This window comes from Pristiophorus japonicus, chromosome 7, assembly GCF_044704955.1.
Source record: "Pristiophorus japonicus isolate sPriJap1 chromosome 7, sPriJap1.hap1, whole genome shotgun sequence".
NCBI classification, from domain to species: Eukaryota; Metazoa; Chordata; class Chondrichthyes; family Pristiophoridae; genus Pristiophorus; species Pristiophorus japonicus.
Window position 1 is genome coordinate 117,031,539 of NC_091983.1, and position 14,663 is coordinate 117,046,201.

Consider the following 14,663-nt stretch of genomic DNA (forward strand, 5'->3'; position numbering starts at 1 on the left):
TATCCTTGCAGCACAACACATGAATGCACCTCATTACAAATCAGAGCACCTGTGTTTGAATCTCAGCTTTGTTGGGCATTGATGGCTGTTCTTTGGGAGCCGCTGCTCAGGAATCCATACCTCCACGACTGCGGTTTTAGGTGGTAGGCGGATGAGAGGGCTGTGTTTGGCAAGGTGACCAGGGTCATGGACCTGCTCAATGGTGGAAGAGTGGGCTGGATGGCGCCTGAAGAGCTGGCATGGCACCTATCCTGGGCCGACGTCCAGTGCGCAGCCAATGCCATCGAGTCACTGAAAACAGCACTAGGCCCTGATTCCGTTAGGTGTGTCGAGGATGCTCAAGCACGTGGGGCAAGCCTGTCCGAACTGACCGCCATCTGAATGGAATTCTTCATTGGCGCCAAGCCCCGAACCCTCCCTCGGGAGCCGGCGCCTCACAACTTGAGCCTCCTCCGGGAAATTTCCTCCGCGCCTTTCAGTTCTGCGCGGAGGGGATTCCTGTACAGGCTGCTCTTGCACACTCTCCAATTTGCCATCCTCGTCTGCCGTCCGGACACACCATGGCGCACCATCTTGCCGTCCGGAGGAGGCGGGAGGTCCCCAATGGAGTGCTCTCTATGCGGGAGTCCTCCCTTGTTTTATTAGAGCCTTGGCCTGGAGGGTGTTGCACAGAGCAGTCCCATGCAATAGGTTTTTAAAGTCGGTTCACAGACTCCCAGGCCGCTTGCAATTTCTGTGGTATGGAGGAGTCTGTGTTCCACATCTATGTTGAATGGGTCTGGTTGCAGCCCCTCTTCCAATATTTGAAGGGGCTGCTCCCCAAATTCTGGTTGCACTTCAGATCTTTGGGCACCCTGCGCGGAGGGGAGCGGGCAGTTCGGAAGGCCTCCTCGTAGGACTGCTCATGGGCCTGGCCAAGATGGCCATCAACCGGTCCAGGCAGTGGGCAGTCGAGGGGGTCGTTCAGCTCAACTATCTGCCTCTCTTCCGTGGTTACATCTGAGCCAGGGTGTCCCTGGAGATGGAGCATGCGTTGTCCACCGGTACGCTCGCGGCCTTCCATGAGAGGTGGTGGCACCGGATGGACTGGAGTGCATCATCACCCCCGGCAACCAAATTTAAATTTGATCCACTAAAGTCTAAAGTTTAATTTGTTTAAGTTTGTCGGTTTTAGTGCCCCTCCCCGCCTTTAATCAGGGGACACTTGATTAATGTTTACAACTAAAATAGTTGTTGGGCATTGACACTTGGCTTCCCTCTGTCAATCTTAGTTAAGATGTGATGGGCAACAAGGAGTAAGGGCAAGGTAACTAGCTGAGGGAATCTGGGAAATTACAAAAGGTTCCACTTGGTATCATGTTTGAATAGCAAATCATAAAGTACCACTGGCAAAGACTATGAAGAAGTTTGTGGATATCCACCTTTCCTCTCATCTGAAGATGAGTGTGCACAGCTCATGGGTCTCTGAAGGTGATAAAGCCATCAAGAAATTAAAACTTATACTATTGTCTGAGACCAGTGGGTATGGCCTTACACTCTGCCCATGAGAAAATTCTCTTCCACATAAGCTTACAGACAAAAAACTCTGCTCCCAGTGGCTAGTGTGAGGACATCAGATATCAACTATAAGAATTAGGAGCAGGAGTAGGCCATTTGGCCTCTTGAGCCTGCACCACCATTCAATAAGATCATGGCTGATCTTCTCCCTCAACTCCACTTTCCTGCATTAATCCCATATCCCTTAATATTTAAAAATCTATCGATCTCTGTCTTGAATATACTCAAGACTGAGCCGCCGCAGCCCTCTGGGGTAGCAAATTCCAAAGATTCACCACCCTCTGAATGAAGAAGTTTCTTCTCAGCTCAGTCCTAAATAGCTGATCCCTTATTCTGAGACTGTAAGCCCTGGTTCTAGACCCCTCAGCCAGAGGAAACACCCTTCCTGCATCTACCCTGTAAGAATTTTGTATGTTTCAATGAAATCACCTCATTCTTCTAAACTCCAGAGAATATAGGCCTAGTCTATTCAATCTCTCTTCATAGGACATAAGAACATAAGAATTAGGAACAGGAGTAGGCCATCTAGTCCCTCGAGCCTGCTCCGCCATTCAACAAGATCATGGCTGATCTGGCCGTGGACTCAGCTCCACTTACCCGCCCGCTCCCCATAACCCTTAATTCCCTTATTAGTTAAAAATCTATCTATCTGTGACTTGAATACATTCAATGAGCTAGCCTCAACTGCTTCCTTGGGCAGAGAATTCCACAGATTCACAACCCTCTGGGAGAAGAAATTCCTTCTCAACTCGGTTTTAAATTGGCTCCCCCGTATTTTGAGGCTGTGCCCCCTAGTTCTAGTCTCCCCGACCAGTGGAAACAACTTCTCTGCCTCTATCTCGTCTATCCCTTTCATTATTTTAAATGTTTCTATAAGATCACCCCTCATCCTTCTGAACTCCAACGAGTAAAGACCCAGTCTACTCAATCTATCATCATAAGGTAACCCCCTCATCTCCAGAATCAACCTAGTGAATCGTCTCTGTACCCCCCGCAAAGCCAGTATATCCTTCCTTAAGTAAGACGACCAAAACTGCATGCAGTACTCCAGGTGCGGCCTCACCAATACCCTATACAGTTGCAGAAGGACCTCCCTGCTTTTGTACTCCATCCCTCTCGCAATGAAGGCCAACATTCCATTCCCCTTCCTGATTACCTGCTGCACCTGCAAACTAACTTTTTGGGATTCATGCACAAGGACCCCCAGGTCCCTCTGCACTGCAGCATGTTGTAATTTCTCCCCATTCAAATATTATTCCCTTTTTTTGTTTTTTTTCCCCAAGGTGGATGACCTCACACTTTTCAACATTGTATTCCATCTGCCAAACCTTAGCCCATTCGCTTAACCTATCCAAATCTCTTTGCAGCCTCTCTGTGTCCTCTACACAACCTGCTTTCCCACTAATCTTTGTGTCAATCCCCCCCATCCCAGGAATCAATCTGGTGAACCTTTGTTGCACTCCCTCTATGGCAAGCATATCCTTCCTTAGGTAAGGAGACCAAGACTGTGCACAATACTTCAGGTGCGGTCTCACCAGGGCCCTGTATAATTGCAATAAGATGTCTTTATTCTTATACTCAAATCGTCTTGTAATAAAGGCCAACATACTATTTGCTTTCTTAATTGCTTGCTGTACCTGCATGTTAACTTTCAATGATTCATATACAAAGACAGCCAGGTTCCTCTGAACACCAACATTTCCCAATTGTTCGCCAGTTAAAAAATACTCTGCTTTTCTATTTTTCTTACCAAAGCGGATAACTTCACATTTCTCTACATTATATTCCATTTGCCATGTTCTTGCCCATTCACTTAACCTGTCTATATCCCCTTGAAGCCTCTTTACATCCCCCTCACAACTTACAAAGCTAGGTGGGACTTTTTAATCAGAAAACTTGGATATATTACATTTTGTCCCCTTATCCAAATCATTGATCTAGGCCGGGACCGCGCCGCCGCATGCTGCCCCCTCTGATGGCCCTGGCCTGCTGATGGTCTTGCAGGCCGGGACTGCGACGCCAAAATCAGCAGGACGGGGCCATCAGAGGGAGCAGCGTGCGGCGGCATACCACTGCAGGAGGGCGACAGCTGCGAAACCAGTTCGCTGATTGCAGTGCAGGCAGCAGGAGGGGCGAAGGAGTGGCAAGAGTCCATAGAGGGAAGTGACCACGGCCCAGGAGAGGCATGATTCTGGGGCCCAGAAGGGGCAAGGGCCAGGGGCAGCACGGGCCAGCCCAAACTGCGATATGTGTGCGCACTCAGTCCGTGCAGCAGAGCTGGTCTCCAGTCGTCTTGGGTAATCCTTGCCACTGGAGCAAAACCTAGCTTCGTCAAGCCCGTGTGGTGGCTGGTGTGCAACGGCCACCATATGTTAAAAAAATCCAAGCACAGGCATCTTCCATCCTCCAAGATGTAGTATGGGATCTGGATTATTAGGTCCTTCATTGAAACACCTGTGAACTCATCCCTTTTTGGCGAGGAAGCAAGTTATCCCCGCTTTGAGGGAATGCCTATGATGATGATGATAGATTTGAATTGTTGGGGCCCAAGGACCGATCCTTGCAGCACCCCATGAGTTACAGCTGGTCAACCCGAAAATGACCCCTTTATTCCTACTCTCTGATTTCTGTCTATTAACCAATCCATGCTAGTATATTACCCCCAATCCCATGAGCCCTAATTTTGTTTAATAACCTCTTGTGTGGCACCTTATCGAATGCTTCTGAAAATCCAAATACACCACATCCACTTTCTCAAGCATTAGAAAAGCTCAATACTACGTTTATAAAGTGCCTAGAGTATCCAGCTAACTGCCCGAGCACTTTTTGAACCTTGAGTCACACCACATTGTATTAGATTCCACCGAGTGCTAAACTCAAGCAATATGCACTGGCCTCCTGCAGGCGTCTCACGCTACTTAGCTTCAGTGCGCTCCGGTATCAGTTCTGGACCGGACTTCAGTTACGCAGCCACTTTTGCAGTTGCAGCTGAAAGTCACTTTGCTTCGACATGAAAATGGCAATTACATTTCAGCTTAGCGGATAAAAGCGAAAGGCATGTACTAAATTTCGCTCCGCCTTGTGGCTTAAACAGGCGCCAGTTGAGTAGGAGAAAGTTTGGCGCTACGATCAGGTGCATTAGGTGGAGTTTATAATGCACAATCTCAGAATTTACTTTCGGCAAATCGAAATAAGCCTATCTGCTGCAGATAGCAGTCTGCTATGTGGGTCTCTATAAATCCAGGTACACACATGTATAACTGTACGGTGACAGTACCGATCATTTGAAATTCTCCTGCAATAAACAGCAGAATGAGGTCCTGCCGTATTCATCATTTTCATTGATGCGAGACAGACCTGTCTCCCCGCGGTAAGTCCGGGGGTTAGTCCGCAGATACGGCTCTACCCTTGTTCAAGATAGCACTACACACATAAATGGTGCTGATTGTTCAGGGGATCTCATGCGGTGCATTGCAGAGCGCGGTATCAGGCAGGGAACGCTCAGTGTAAGCAAACCATTCGTGGATTCGTGTCTCTGTGGACACATTAAATACATACCGCAGAGTTCCAGCAGAGCGCAGAGGCTGTTTAAAGCTGCAGCACTGTTACAAAACGATACAAATCACGTGCTTTTATTACTGGGACCAAATATAAACAAAAGTTACATTTTTAAACATGATGCGTATAGCCCCAATTTTGACCAGTCAAAAAATTCACATTAACTGGTGAAAACTCTGAACATGTGACTTTTCCGACCTTGGTCCGTTAAAGAGTGATGCCTGAATACAAATGCCTTACACAGACTGCGCTAACATTGTTATAGTGAAGATCAGGAAATATACGGAATCCAACTGGGCTATAAGCATGAAAATGATTCAAGTAATCCGATGACAATACAAATGATGGGAGATCGGAATTAGCGTAGTCAGGGACGCCTTTTTTTAAGTCAGTGGGAGCCCCATCTCGATATCGCAGTCTCAGTTCTCTGTGGGGTTCGTGGGGGAGAAACGAGTTATATCGTTTTTTTAAGGGTTCAGTCTGAATATGGATTCTGCGTGTACTGCAGCCGCCGAAGTCACCAAACATATTTGGATCATTAATGAATACAAATATTTATCTTCTCTAGTTGTGTTTTGTGACCAAAATTTATTGTACGGTAACGAACTTGTAAGAATGAAAATAAGAATGATATGCTTTTCTCTCACTCTCTCAAAATCCAGATAGTGGTGTATGTAGGCTAAAGTCATCTTACTGGCTTTAAAAAAAAATCAAACCAAATGTGTTAATATTTCAGCCCTCCATGTCGATGTTAGCTCAGGACTCGCCGCCCAGAAGAGGACAGACACTGGCTGTCCTGCTTGTAAAAAGAAAGCCAATGTTGGTTTTGTAATAGGAGCCGTTGTTGTGTTTGGAGCCCGCCATCCCGGGGCTCGAAGAGGAACGCTATGAATCACTTTTATCGTCCAGATTGTCAGTGGAAGCAATAAGCGGATCAAAATGCTGCACAAACAAGAAATACGACAATGTGATACAATTGTTGGATTTTGAAAAGGCTAAAATGTCTTTCCAACGCGGACGTTGGGGGCGAGGGGAGTATTTTACCTCAACCCACATAAAATAATCCGTGTTTGTAGAACGCATTTTAATAATAGCATCTGAACTGTTCAACAAGGTTACTAATATTAAATAATATCACTGTGTGCTGGCGTATATAAAATTAAAGAAAGCCGCAGACCTTTAAATTGAACACGTCAAACTGCCTTACATAGTTTCCCTAAAATAACCAAACCAGCTGTGCGTAAATTAGAAGTGTCGGACGCTGATTCAGTTTTCCGATGTTGTTAGCATATGCCTTGTTCGTGAAACCGCGTCTAAATCCTGCTTACATCTGTGTAAGTGATCGCCACAGATTCATTAGATCCTGCTGTCAAACCAAGCTCTTTTTAGTTTGGGGCTGATTATTCCTAAACTATTGCAGATCGAACATGGAGAATCAAGTAACTAAGATTCCGTGCTTTTGTTGCAGGTTTCCACAACTCTTCCGCCATTGGCGCTCAATTTAAACCATCAAAGGCTCAAATAGATCATCGTGAACTGGACTCTTGGGAATGATTCCCAAACATTGGACTGCCCGTCACTGCCATTAAAGCGCATTAATGTCACTATGGACATGGGTTAAGCAGGCGGAGACACCACTGCATCCTCGACAGAAAAAGTTTTAAAAAAATAAACCTTTCTCCTCCTGAGTTTATAGATAGGGCGGTTACATTTGAGACTATCTGAAATGTCCAGATCAGCCCCCCACACGCTTCCTCGCTGCACTCACCGAAACAACGCCAACCCTGACACGGGAAAGTCATCCCGCATACTGTGTCACACATCGTGGTAAATGTTCGGGTTTCAAGTGCACAATATTACATTGAAAGGTTTTCTGAGTGGCTTCTTTCCTCGCTTTTCAACTAAAAGATACCTTAAGTAAAAAACGATTTTACATTTAACCTTTTTTATATGTTTCAGTTCCTCAACATTTACGACCAGCCCCTCCACATACTACTCTGACGGTATAGGCAAATCCCTGATGTAAGTAGATCTTTACCCATTTCACTACTGGAGTCATCCTTCACGGAACAGGATCCCACTGTAATTCTGTTTAGGTCCAGTGCTTTGAAGACAATAGCATCTCAGCTGTGATGTTAATGTGTCCTCTCATCGTCTCAGTGTCAGGCAAATCCAGTGGGATTGGAGATGATTTCCTCTCATCGAGCAGTTCAGTCATTTGGGATTTTTTTTACACACAGGCTAATCTCTTTCTGCTGAGTGCCATCATTCAAACGCCTGTAGGTTCATTATATTCACATCGACCAAACCTTCTGCCAAAACTCAACTATAAAATTCATACTTTTATTGCCAAGCGCTGGATGGTATCCTGGTCCAAATCAACTCTGCTAAAGTCATTAAAATGCTATGTTAACAGCAAAACTGCCTGATCCAGTCAGCGGATTTTTTTTAGGGATTGTTTTCTCAAAGAAACCTGCAAAAAGCCGCCGCGTCTTCAGTGGAAACATATCCCGAGCACAGATCGGTTTCTGCTGAGCGATCTCCCGCCAGTAAACACACACTTGATTAGATGGGAGAGATTTGTGAGCACGGTTTGTAATGGGGAGAGTCCCCCGCCCTCTTCGGCCGCAGGTATAACAAAGGGAGAAGGTGCCTGGAGCTGATTGCGGTAAAAATACCCATCGCGTCTCAAAAACTGGTTTAATTTGGTTTAGAAAATAAACCCAATTAAAAAGGGGACATGCGTTCTTCTATGTTATTACCTACACAGATAAAGGAGCCAGGTTTTTAAAACCAGTGTCTTTCCGGAGTGTGTTAGCTCTTATCGCAGAGCTTTATGTTAACTGTTAGAAGCGATGCTCCCTTGTTCTACACCGCGGCGATTCATGACGAGCGAAATTCAAATAGACACAGCGTGCTCGAACCACGAGGAAATCATCTATAAGGGGACCAAACTATTTATAAATAGGAACAGATTCGTTGGATTCAACCCAGCGTCTGGCACTCAAATCTTTTTTAAATCATACATTTATATTCAATTTCGAAAGTGATCGGTCTCCGCAGCTTTCACTTCATCATGCTGGGGAGGCAGCAGCTTGAGATCGCGCAATGATTGTTGTTAAGTTGCCTTTACAAATGTTAGAATTACTTTAAAATGTTGGCACTACAGCGGAATTTTTAATACGATCAATATTAGCTGTGTTAGAAAAAAACATCGCCTTCACTAGAATTGCATTACTCAGAGATATGATTGTACTAATATTGAGCAATTATAGAGTGATTTGAGCAAAATGCTGTCATACAGACCATCAGAATTTGCACGTTTAGGTATAACTTGTTCATCTTTTTTAGGGTTGTGGCTAAACTAGTTATGTAATAATAGCACAAGCCGCAGCCAAAAGGCTCTACTTTTAACAGTCACTGAAGTACATTTAGAAATAATATTTTAGAACACAAGATGTCGCAATAGGTGTTCGTTTGGAAGGCTCATATGAAAAAAAGAGGATCAACTTTGATCATAAGGGGGAGGTCTTCGACCGGTGTTTATTGGCACAACCAATCTGCGGGGTTGGCACGCAATAAGAGGAGAGCCTGCTCTTTCCCCAGGAATGTCCCCCGAGACTCCCCACTCCAAGCGGTAGCACGTGGGCTGGGGGAACCTCCAACTCACAGCAATGAATGTGAAATAGGACACGAGCGACTGACCAGTTATAGATACCGTGGTGACACTGGTTAGACGATAGTGGAGAGATAAGACAGTGTTTCGCTTGCACGACATTTCAAAGGTGGTGGAAGTGAATGGCAGAACACAAAACTAGTTATTTCAGATCAGTGATCTCAACCAGAAGTTTCACCCGGGGTTTCTTAACATATCAAAAAAAACTGTGACGGCTAAAGAAGTTTCTAGAGGTACGGAAGCTAAAAAAGGATTGTTGGCCAGGATGCCATTTGTAGTTAACAGGATAAGGGTTTAGTCCCATTGCTCACTCGAGTCCAATCTCATCTTTTTAATTCGCTGATATCCCTCTGGTCAATGAACTTTTCTCTCTCGCGTCAGAGCTCCTTCAGACGCTGTCTCTTTCTTTCAATCCCCCCACCAGCTGAAATCAGAATTCACTTCACCGTCTCCTACTTTGACTAATTCTGTCCTAAGACTTGAAAACTGTAGCATGACTTTCTTGCCTCCTGCTTTCTATGCCTTTAAACCGCAACTTTGGAATTATTTCTTCCCGACCCTCCTCTCTCGGTGGTGTCCTGCACAATGGGCCTTGGGGTTTCACCTTGGTTTCTCGTGATGCACCACAGGTGACAATGGGTCGCCCCTTAACCGGAAAGAGTCCAGATGATCTTAAAAGCAGCGACTCCACTGATGAGATTCAGAAGCTGGAGCTGCTTTGTTGATATAGTTTCCGTTTGTTTGGGGTACAATAATATAAGTTATTGTTTCTGTGATATTCGAAGCAGAAATTTATTTAAAAAAACAGAAGTATTTTCACATGCAATACAAGCAAAGAGGATAAAGCGTACATACCAGATGGACTATTTTTTAAATGTGTAGGTATGGGGGAGGGGTGAAACCCATTAGATAGCCGCATCCTCGGAGCTCTGGTTGTTTTATAATTGTGTTTTCGTGCGACACTCAACACGAGGTGGTTTCCCCGAAGTGGGGTGGGGGTATATGATCACAGAGAGGGGGGAAACTTAGGAGTGAGGAAGATTTCAGACCGATTTTGATGACCGATTCATTGGATCGTGAAGGAAATATCTTTCTCCCTGAATTTAAATAAGATCCGGAACCGAGTATCACACATTGGGCCTTTTATGGAGATGTGTTGAAATCAATGACCCGCAAAAGCACACCTATGTTGCTGTTTTCAAAGCTTTTTAAAAATCTTCCTGGAAATGCAATAATTATCTCCGAAATCTTTGCTTTCGGATCCTCCCCAACACACTGGGTCTTGTGTTTAACCAGCATCTTCTGGGTATGGAATACTGACACAAAGGTCGAGTGTCATGGTTATTTTATCTAGAAGAAAATAAACATACTGAGCACTTCCTAATATCTTAGCTTCATGGCACTGTGTATGAGATATACTCTATTTCAGTTCCTGCAGGGCGCTAAGGAGTAGCAGTCCAGCTGCGAGGAGTGCCTGTCAGTAAGTTTCAGGTTACATGTAGTTGACCAAAGAAGCAAAGTAGTGAAATACTTCTGCAGTCAAACAGAAGAAGCACATTAGGTCTGCGATCTCAGGGCGATAAGCAAAGTGTCAAGTACAAAAGCGCAGAGCTCCATCTGATGAAGGCATATGCACTTATTAGCTCGGCTTTGGTGACCTGATTATCCGTACCCTTGACCTACAAGTTTTTCTAAATACTCGGGCGAGAATGGATGCTAAAGGCATTTAGGTGGTGGTAATGTGTATTGTCCTATCAAGCGGGAACGTTTCCCCTCCACAGGTATTCAAGGGGTCTCAAGTCAGTCCACACACAGCAGCAAACTCTTTCGGGAGTGGAAGATAGGGATCCATAATATGCTGCTGTCGTTATTTATAAAACACCAGAAAAAACACTCTACACACCGCCCCCTTCAAGTGTTTCCGACTTTGACATTCTTTGCGCAATGCTTTTTAAAATTTCAGTTATTAAAAGCAGCAATTTATTGATGCTGACCCGGTTTTCACTGGTTCGCTGACTTCCCAGTGATGAAACCGACCTGTAATTGACAAGCACCTCAGTGCGACACGGGATCGCGCGGTTTGAAACTAATGGGAAAACTGGACTGTCCTCCGTGCAAAAGCTATTCATTATTGTAACTTTGTACTAACTGTGCCAGCGCCGTTTTAACGGACTCTCGCAGGTTAGCGAGCGGCAAACGGAAACTGAAGTGCCGACTTTGTTTGCAGATCACTGCATTTAAAAAAAAAGGTTACTATTACTTTAGCTGTCTTTTAATTAAGTGCCTACTGACAGAAAAGTTAACCGTCCCCCCCAATTGTCTTAATGCTATGACGATGTTCTGAATTTAGACCAAATGTGCAAGGGAACCAAAGATACAGAAGGGGGAAAATGTACTTGGAAATTTAAACAGGTGTAATAGTAATACAAACAAAAAATCAAACTTACTTCGTCTGTGTCGCCTTCCTCTGGAGGCGTTTTGGCTGCCAATGTATTCCATACAGTTTAATAAAATTAGAACCACAGAAATCAGTCGAAATTGCATAGTAACCTGCGGGTAATGTCTCCTAACAGCAGCTACTGCAGTGACTCGGAGCTCACTCGGGGGAATCTCCGGGATATCCTCCGCCGTACAATCAAGTTCTAGCTATTGATGCAAATGTAGCAGAAACAATGTAGTGAAGGCAGCCTTTCCAGATCTATAGTGCTACGACGTGCAGACCGATCTGATGTTGGGCCCCGGAATCACTGGCCCGAGTTGTAAGTAACATCTTGCAGCCAAGTGTTTTGGAAGCCTCCTCATAGAACTCCGAGTGCTGGGGTCTCACCTCTTTAAAAAGAAACGCCTTGGACAGCACCAGACCAGGTCCCGTCAACATCTGCTCTGCCGACACCCCTCAAAAACTGTCACATTTAACACCTTCATAGCCATCCAGTTTTCAACAATCTGAACAAATGCCAATTTCCCCCCCCCAAAACTTGGGTAAGCCTTTCTGGAATAATTTTCTAGCTATCTGATTGCAGTTCATCCAGATCCTTAAATCACAGAAAAATTGTTAGATCAGCAGTCTAACTGAAAGAACAAAACCATTTTTTAACTAAATAGGCCTTTCAGTTTTTTTTTAATCAGATTTGGTTTTGTGCCATTTCCCCTTACACGTTTAAAGAAAAAGACAAGACAAAATATCTTCAGACTTTTCCCCCACTGTGCTTATTGCAATCCAAACTCTTTGCACTATTACTGGGATTGCTGGCCACTTCCTTCTGCACGAGATTCCCGATCTTGCCAGTTTCACGGTGTCGCGCTAAACGTCCTCGGAGCTCCTCAAGTCATTGTTTCTAACCGCTTGATAGCTGCAGGTTATTACAGAGTTGCAGCCGCTTTCGTTCAATGAGTGTAGGTGCGAAGCGTATATCGAGGTGTATGCAGCTGAGCGCTGAGACCTCTCAGTACGGCGCTGATGTCGTTCGCACTCTTGAGGGCGATATGACTGAGGAGAACAGCACCGAGCAGATCATATGACGTGAGCTGGCGCATAGAATCTCGACAAGCCAGCATAGGGCTCTGTCTAATATACTTGTCTTTTCTCAGTAAATATGGCCTGGCCTCGCCCCTTCTGCTAGCGGGCTATATAAATCAGTTTCCGCGCTGATTTATTTAACTTCCCCAACACAGCAAACACCAATGTTCGGAAGACAGTTACAGTTCCCTTACAAAAGGTTATTTTATGTCTATTTTTGTTCGATTTATAATATATTTAAGTATTGATTCATATTGCGATATGACCAACAGGGCTATCCTACTTCTACCAGAGTATTCCAATTCACAAGCTTCCATAGTAATAGATAGGAACACCAATTTAAGAAAATACAACATCCTTACTAATGGGCACTAAAGAGAAGACGTCCCATTTTGGGAAATGATCTTTTATCCTATGCAAAGGAATTTGTAGTGGAATAGCAATACTGAACAGGGATTGCCATAAGTGAGGAACAGCTGATAATTCAGGAATAAGGAAGCCAGGGGTAATACTATTAAAGTTGGTATTACCGTGGGTGGTGCTTTCAATGCAAATGACCACCTCCGCCTTTTAAGGGTGTATTTTGAAGAAAACATTTCTTCATGTATTTTTTTCTACATTTGAATGTATGCCAGTTAAAGGGGCAATTGGTGGAACTTTTGACGCAATGGGAATCATGACACAAGAACTTGATATCAGATATCAGAACAATACCAAACAGCTGAAATAATACGGCACCACAGTTCGCAATCACTTAAATTGCCTACTAATTATATAATGGATAAAAAGTTTGTGCAGCCAGCAGAATATAAATAAAACCCGTGTGATAATTGCAACCCCAGGGTTCTGCACGCAGAAAGAATTCAAGCTCTCTTATTAAAGTAAATGCACACTGGATGCTATTGCTCATTGATGGTTGTACAACTCCAACTGTAGTTGGTGCAGGGAACACGCATTCACACTTTTGTTGTAAAAACAAGTTCACCGTAATTTAAATCAAGTAACAGTTAATTTATTTAGATTTTGTTGGAACAGGATGTATTTATGTAGTATAAAAACAGGAAATGCTGAAAAGACTCAACAGGTCAGGTAGCCTCTGTGGAGACAGAAAGATAGTTAACGCTTCTGAAGAAAGGCCATTAGCCCCGAATTTGCAGTCGGCGGCCTAGCTAAACAATATGCCGCTGACATCCAAAGGAAATCCGTACTTTGCTCATGCGCGAAGTTTACCCTTTCAAACGCTGCAGATCTGTGCGCAACGTAGTACCCGTCGTATCCCGGGAGTGCATCGTTGTGCATATGCGAACCTGAGATCATGTAGGTCACTTCCGAACTCTTAGCCAATCAGGCACCAGAGGAGATTGCTGATTTGCCCACAACTCATTTTAAAAGGCTATTAATGTCATTCAGTTACAGAAATGAACACTTGTACAAGTAGAATAGAAATGACATATTTCATATAAACTATATACAACAATTGTCCGTTAATAAAATGTAGCGGTGATATTAGTCCCATTCAATATTCTCAAGCTATTTTCTGCCCAATAATCAAGATAAGATGATACCATTATTTCTAAAAGCAAAACACATCTGGGATAATGGACACAATCTCTTTCAGTATGAATATCCTAATCTGCTGGAAACAAGTTTGCTACGCGTTTATCAATACAAATCATCTAATGGTCAGAAAGAGCTCCCTCTATATATCGCATATGGTAAAGAATGGGAGATTAAATACAAATTGGCCTTTTTTATTGTGACAGCAGCAATGTTTGGAACAGGTTTCGAAGACAATTTTCTCATCCCCCTCCCCTTACACTTTGCAACAGGCTTCCTGTGCCTGATTGCACCAGAAGTAAAACATTTCAGGGTAATTAGAATCATAGAAATTTACAGTAGGCCAAGAACTATCCAGCCGAATCCCACTTTCCAGCTCTTGGTCCGTAGCCGTGTAGATTATGGCACTTTGAGTGTACATCCAAGTATTTTTAAATGTGGTGACGGTTTCTGCTTCTACCACCCTTTCAGGCAGTGAGTTCCAGACTCCCACTACCATCTGGGTGAAGCAATTTCCCCTCACATCTCCTCTAAACATCCCCATCCCCAATTACTTTAAATCTATGTCCCCTGGTTGTTGACCCCTCTGCCAAGGGAAACAGGTCCTTCCTATCCACTCTATCCAGGCTCCTCATACTTTTATACACCTCAATCAGGTCACCCTTCAGCCTCTTTTATTCCAAAGAAAACAGACCCATCATCTCCAATCTTTCCTCATGGCCAAACTTCTCCAGTCCAGGCAACATTCTTGTAAATCTCCTCTCGGCCCTCTCTAGTACAATCACATCTTTGCTG

General features: G+C 44.2%; 1 protein-coding gene across 1 annotated transcript in view; it reads right to left on the reverse strand.

Moving 5' to 3' along the window:
* LOC139266840 (R-spondin-3-like) overlaps window positions 1–11,335 on the reverse strand; it is a 116,197-nt gene extending 104,862 nt beyond the window's left edge. Inside the window, exon 1 of the mRNA XM_070884446.1 lies at window positions 11,239–11,335. Coding sequence (XP_070740547.1) covers window positions 11,239–11,335 — 97 coding nt within the window. The remainder of the gene's footprint in view (window positions 1–11,238) is intronic.
* Window positions 11,336–14,663: the final 3,328 nt, after the last annotated feature.